The 6756-nt window shown below is 48.2% G+C and overlaps 1 protein-coding gene across 4 annotated transcripts in view; it reads left to right on the forward strand.

Annotated features, from left to right (window-relative positions):
• Positions 1 to 6756, forward strand: part of SLC24A1 (solute carrier family 24 member 1) — a 38731-nt gene that overhangs the window by 8978 nt on the left and 22997 nt on the right. For 2 of the 4 annotated variants that reach the window (XM_040493014.1, XM_040493017.1), the window contains exons 1-2: positions 226 to 361; positions 2845 to 4873. In XM_040493014.1, coding sequence (XP_040348948.1) covers positions 2975 to 4873 — 1899 coding nt within the window. In that variant the 5' untranslated portion in view covers positions 226 to 361; positions 2845 to 2974. Of the gene's footprint in view, positions 1 to 225; positions 362 to 2844; positions 4874 to 6756 lie in introns of those variants that run through there. The other 2 variants (XM_040493016.1, XM_040493015.1) reach the window with 2 other exon arrangements.

Genomic DNA, 6756 nt, shown 5'->3' on the forward strand with positions numbered 1-6756 from the left:
GCTTAGAGCCAAGTTTGAGAAGTTTCCCCCGGTTCCCTGTTGACTGCAGGGGGCCACTAGAGAGCCCATCTCTTTCCCGGGTGAAAGGTCCACCCTCTCAGGCTCTGGCAGAGGCACTGGGACCCAGAACTTGCACAATGCCTTGATAAGCTTCTTAGAGGTGGGTATTAGCAGGGATCGGATATTCTTTCCCTGAGATGCCCTTCACACCCGACCCTGCTTTGAATTAGGATTCCATAGGGGAGCTGGGGACAGGAGAATGGGGTGTGCCCTGCTGTCCAGCTTCAGACTCACTCTTTGAGACCCTGGGTTCTGACAAGTTTCCAGAACTGAGAAGACACTCAGATGTCCAGGTTTGAAGGTAAATGATGTGCTTAGGTAGGAGGGATCAGCTGGGGTGCCAGCTCAGCTCTGTTATACAACACAGGCACACCAGGAATAGGAAGACCCTCCAAAGGTCTTGAGGAGAGTCAAGCGGGTTGCTACGGAGTTGAGCGTCTGGCAAGGGACAGGGCGGCTACAGGGAGATGGTGGAAATACAGTTACAGGAATCAAGGACAGAGAAGGAAATTCGCTTATTCTGTACTGCTCCTTTAGCTTGCTCCTTTTTTGTTTTGTTTTTTTAATGTTTATTTTGGCAAAAGAGAGAGGGAGTGGGGAGGGAGAGGGAGAGAGAGGGGGACAGAGGATCCGAAGCTCGCTGACAGCAGTGAGCCCGATGCAGGATTCGAACTCAGGAACCATGAGATCATGACCTGAGCCGTAGTCGGACATGTAACCGACCGAGCCACCCAGGCGCCCCCGTTTTGGTTTTTAAGATAAATGCATTTGATGGGGCGCCTGGGTGGCTCAGTTGGCTGAGCGTCTGACTTCGGCTCAGGTCATGATCTTGCAGCCTGTGAGTTCAAGCCCTGCGTAAGGCTCTGTGCCGACAGCTTGGAGCCTGGAACCTGCTTCAGATTCTGTCTCCCCCTCTCTCTCTGCCCACCCCACCCCCGCTCATGCTCTGTCTCTCTCTCTCTCTCTCTCTGTCTCTCTGTCAAAAATAAATAAACATTAACAAATTAAAAAAAAAAGATAAATGCATTTGCATCTCTAGTTAGCATGGTATGCTGGAAAGAATGGGGCATTAGAAGGCTCACCTGCTCTGCTATGCACTAGCAGAGTCTACCTTTAACATCCTAAGAGTCTATTAGTCTAGACTCTAATATATTAGAGTCTTCTAATATATTACTTTATATGCAAACCCAACCATTTCTAGCTATTGTTTTATAATAATCTGTGGACACTAAATAGAGATTTAATGAATATTTAGTTCTTTATAAATTGAGCATTTTATGAGGGCCCTTCACGTTCTTCTTCCCTCCTGAAGAATATAAAATAAACCTTTGTATAAGATTAGAAAATTAAAATTTTACATAAAATTAACCCTTTATATAAAATTAACCCTTACGTAGCACTTGACTCTCTACAATGCTTTTTGTAGACCTTATGTGTTTTTACTCTCAACATTCCTGTGACATAGGTATTGTTATTAGTATTTACATGGATAGATATTGGTATTACTATTGTTATTTCTGTTAAATTTAAGTTTAAAATACCATAGTGACGCCTGGGTGGCTCAGTCAGTTAAGCGTCCAACCTGTGGTTGGACCTGTGGTTTTGGCTCAGGTCACGATCTCATGGTTTCGTGAGTTCAAGCCCTGCGTCAGGCTTTGCACTGACAGTGCAGGGCCTGCTTGTGATTTTCTCTCTCTCCCTTTCTGTCTACTCCTCCCCGGTCTCTCTCAAAATAAATAAATAAACTTAAAAAAATACAATTAAATAGCACAGGATAAAAAGGTTAAACAGTTAATCTGAACATCATGATATACTGAAAAGTGGGGCGCCTGGGTGGCTCAGTCAGTTAAGCGTCCGACTTTGGCTCAGATGGTGATCTCACGGTCCGTGGGTTTGAGCCCCAAGTCAGGCTCCGTGCTGACAGCTCAGAGCCTGGAGCCTGCTTCAGATTCTGCATCTCCCTCTCTCTGCCCCTCCCCTACTCTCTCTCTCTCTCTCTCTCAAAAATAAATAAAAATAAACATTTTTTAAAAAAGGATATACTGAAAAGTAAGTCTTCCTCAGATCCCTGACCTCAGTTTCCTCTCTCCACGTCTCCTTCCAGGGACCCTCTTTGCATAATCAACATATACATTATCATGCTTATTTCAAAGGGGAGGCAATGAGGTTCGGCCTGTCCAGGGAGGCACACCCAGTAAGCAGCTGAGCTGGAAATCCAGGCCTTTGACTCCATTCTCCGTGTTCTTCCCACCACACCACACTGTCTGGGAAGCTCTATGGCATTAGATTTTGTCCTCTCTGGATGATATGGTGGAATTGTTTTAAGTCAGTCCAAAACCAGAAAATAAAAAATCACCAACAGAGACTTGAGTTCCCAGCGCTGCCTTCCACTGCTGCCTGTTTTTGTCTGAAGCTTAAAATCTTTCCCTTCCTCTGCCTTTGACAAGGTGAGATCTGTGGCCTGGGGCACCAACTATGGATGACTGAGCTCCCAGTATGTCAGGCTTGGACTTGGGGGACACTGGCAGACCTCTTGCAGGGATCCCAAAGAGGATTAGGTAGTCCCAGCTCAGGAACCTGGTTGCTGGCATGTCTACACAGAGGACCTCTAATGCTTTTTCCCAAGAGCAGGCATTTTTCTCTGGGAACAGGTGGCAGGGGTACTTTTGTCCCAGCAGAAACAACTGCCTCCTAGCACAAAGGTCCACTCTTCTAGATGATGGTTTGATGGTTCTCAGCTCTCCTCATAAGGGACAAATAACCTCTTCTTTTTTCCCCCTGCAGGTTTGTGGATACCCCCTGGCTGGGCTTCATGGAGAATTCTTCACTGATCACTAACCTGAATCCCAGAACAGACCCCCTCTTTCCCTGGACAGAATGAAAGGCCTTCCGTAGCCAGGCATAGCTGGCCATCATGGGGAAATTGATCAGAATGGGGGCACGGGAGAGGCGGTTACTCCGGCCAAAGCGGCTTCATTGGAGTCGCCTCCTCTTCCTGTTGGGAATGTTGGTCATCGGTTCCACCTACCAGCACCTGAGGAGCCCCCGGGGCCTCCCCTCATTGTGGGCAGCAGTCTCCTCCCAACATTCCGTAAAACTGGCCAGCCGTGACCTCCCTGACAATGAGATGATGATGGTGAGCAGTGACCCTCCAAGAGCTAGCTCTGAAATGGAGGTGCCCCAAGCCACGGTGCCCCAAGCCACGGTGGGCAGGGTTCGTGAAGCAACACCTGGGATAACAATGAAGAATACACACGATCCACCCAGAAGAACAGCCAACATCACTCCAACAATACCCAAGATTAAGTACACAGCAGGAGACATAGAAAGAGTGAAGGGAGACAGCACAACCATACCCAGTGGAGTACTGAGTCACTACACCCCAACTTCAAACAGACCAACAGTGAAGAATTACACCCCAACACCACCACCCAGGGGAGAAATGCAGAGCTACAATCCAATTCAAGCCAAGGGAAAGGTGAAGAAATACACCCCATCTCCACTTGGTAGACTAGTAGGCAATTATGCCCCATCCACACTCATGACAATGACAAGGAGACATGGGGTCACCCCCAGAACAACAGTGAAGGACAGTGAAATTATGACAACCACCAAAATATTGGAGACTAACCCCTCTAAGAGAATGGTGGAGGAAACCACCCCAGCTACTCTCAAGGGAATAATTAACACCCCAACTTTCCAGATAAGTGGAATAGAAACAAACATCCTGACTTCTCCAAGGAGTATAACGGAAAAGAACACTGTGACTACCCCCAGAACAGTGGACAGTAAGAGCCCGATCAAGCCGCGGGGGTTAGTGGGAAATAACAGGCTGACAACTTCTCTGGGAACGGTCCTTGAGCACACCACAGCCATCTCTGAGGGGCAAGTGATGATAAGCACCATGACAGGCAGTAGCCCAAAGGAAATCAAAGCCTCTACTGCTACCTGGAGTGTTAGTGATCCTTTGTCTAGGACCAGTGCATTGACCATGGGAATATCCTCAGCTACCTACAGGGGGCTGGCAAAGAAACCTTCCATAGCACCCGGGACCTCATCAACCTCCAAGGTCAGGGTGAATCCAAAGATCCATGTGCATCACTGTGTTTTTGTGGAGCCAGCACCGGCTGTGCCCCCTGCTTCCTCCCCCAACCTGACAACAGCTGCGATCCCAGAGGCACCCAGTTCCAGTCCCTCAGAGCTGCCCCCTGGCTGGCCAGACCTTCACTCCAAGGCAGAGTACCCCCCAGACTTGTTCAGCATAGAGGAGCGGCGACGGGGCTGGGTGGTGCTGCACATCTTTGGCATGATGTATGTGTTTGTGGCCTTGGCCATCGTGTGTGATGAGTACTTCGTCCCAGCCCTGGGTGTCATCACAGATAAGCTACAGATCTCTGATGATGTGGCAGGTGCCACCTTCATGGCTGCTGGAGGCTCTGCCCCCGAGCTCTTCACCTCCCTCATTGGCGTCTTCATCTCCCACAGCAATGTGGGCATTGGTACCATCGTGGGCTCTGCTGTGTTCAACATCCTCTTTGTCATTGGCACCTGTGCCCTCTTCTCCCGGGAGATCCTCAATCTCACGTGGTGGCCCTTGTTCCGTGACGTCTCCTTTTACATCCTTGACCTGATGATGCTCATTCTCTTCTTCCTGGACAGCCTCATTGCCTGGTGGGAAAGCCTGCTGCTGCTGCTGGCCTATGCCTTCTATGTGTTCACCATGAAGTGGAATAAACAACTAGAGATATGGGTGAAGGAGCAGCTCAGCAGGAGGCCAGTGGCCAAGGTCATGGCCTTGGGGGACCTCAGCAAGGTAAGGACAGGATGGTTCAAGCTTCTGCAGCCCCTTTGGGGCAAAAAGGGGGGAGAAGCCAGTGACTAAAGAGGAAAGTGCTGGGTCAGACCTCAAGAGATGGGTGCTTTGGTTCCCTTTGCTATTCATTCAACATTTAAAGTCCTATTCTTTTCTAGGCACTATGCTGGGACCTTTGCAAGAGTGACTTTGGCTCAGCCCCCAATCACCCAGTGGTTATTATCATGATCTATCATTGGCAGGGGAAGAAACTGAGGCCTAATCAAGTCAAACCACTGTTCAAGGTCACACAGCAAATAGGCAGTGGAGCCAGGATTTGAACTTGGGCTGGTCTGACTGGGTCTTTGGAAATAGCATTTGAGCTGGGCTTTGGAGAATATCCAAGGAAGATATCAGGCAGGGAAAAATGATAATCTCTTCCCTGTCCATGGTGTTGAGGGCTTGTCTAGCACCTCAACTTTCACTTAATCTTGTTTGTTCACATTCCAGATGTGGAGGGGCTAGTGGCTGGGATGGGGTCTGGCAGGGGGAGGTTTTTGGGTTTTGTCGTGTTTTTGATATATTGGAGAAGATGAGAGCTCCACTCATCCATGATAGGCTAGCCCTGCGTGCAGAGCCCTCTCTGCGTGTTGAGTGGAGACCAGATATCAGAGGCTCTAACCCTAAGGCTTTCTCTTGACCCTCAACTTCCTTTTTAAGAATTTCTTTGCCCCCATGAGGGACCCTCCCTCTAAGTTCACTGCATGATTCAATAACCTGGAAGATGAGATTAGACCGGGGAAGAGATTTCTGAAGATTCATCTCAGAGTTTTTGTTCCTTGACTCCAAAGTGAGATACCCTAGGGAACACAGATCTTGTTTCTTTCTTGCTCCTAAACAGTGATTTTGGGCAAAGGTCAACTCTCAGCCTGCCTCTTTCAGGTCTCAGACAAACCACTGGTGTGAACATAATTTTGTGTGCAAAGAGTGGAAGGACTTAGCTACTTAATCCAGAGCAGTTTTGATGCGTGGGCAGGATGGAGACCACATTTAGTAGCATGTCTGGGAGATCTTTGATGCAAGGAAGAGAAAACGTACTTCCTCTAGGATTTTTGAGATGATGTGGTGTTCTGGACAGAACACAGAACTAAGAGTCAGGAAATCTGGGTTCTATTCTGATTCTGCCTCTAACTAACTGTGTGACCTTGGATGGGTCCCTTCTCTTCTCTGGGGGAAATGACAGAGTCCAACTGGCCACCAAAAGGCCCTATCTGACAACCATTGTCCAAGTGAGTTCAGTTCTGGCAGACCCCGCATCGTGGTTTTTTTGTCCGGTCTGGTCAACCAAGCTCCAATTGCCATATCTGCAGATGACTCCAAAGGAGAATGTCCTACCCAAGGTTGTACAGCCAGCAGGTGTCAGAACTGGCATGAGAACCCAGGATCTAACTCCCCATTCAGTGCTATTTTCTATTAGGCTACTACTCCATGAAGCCAGAGGCTTAAAAAAGAAAGGGAGGCTCAGAGCATTACATAATTTAATATGAAGAAACAGCGGCCTCCCTCCTAGTGAGGTCCTCAGGGCGCATCTTGCTGAGGGTGGCCATAAGCCTGGTAGTCTCCCCTGAGAAAAGCATCTAATGCCGTGGTACACACAGGCCAGCCGTTTTCAAAATGCCTCTGACTTGCCTCCTAATTCTTATCAGTAATTCTGTTTTTTTAATTTTTTTTAATGTTTATTTATTTATTTATTTTTTAATTTTTTTTAACGTTTATTTATTTTTGAGACAGAGAGAGACAGAGCATGAATAGGGGAGGAGCAGAGAGAGAGGGAGACACAGAATCCGAAACAGGCTCCAGGCTCTGAGCTGTCAGCACAGAGCCCGACGCGGGGCTCGAACTCA

The sequence above is a fragment of the Herpailurus yagouaroundi genome, unplaced genomic scaffold (assembly GCF_014898765.1).
Source record: "Herpailurus yagouaroundi ecotype Mexico unplaced genomic scaffold, PumYag 184, whole genome shotgun sequence".
Classification (NCBI taxonomy): Eukaryota; Metazoa; Chordata; class Mammalia; order Carnivora; family Felidae; genus Herpailurus; species Herpailurus yagouaroundi.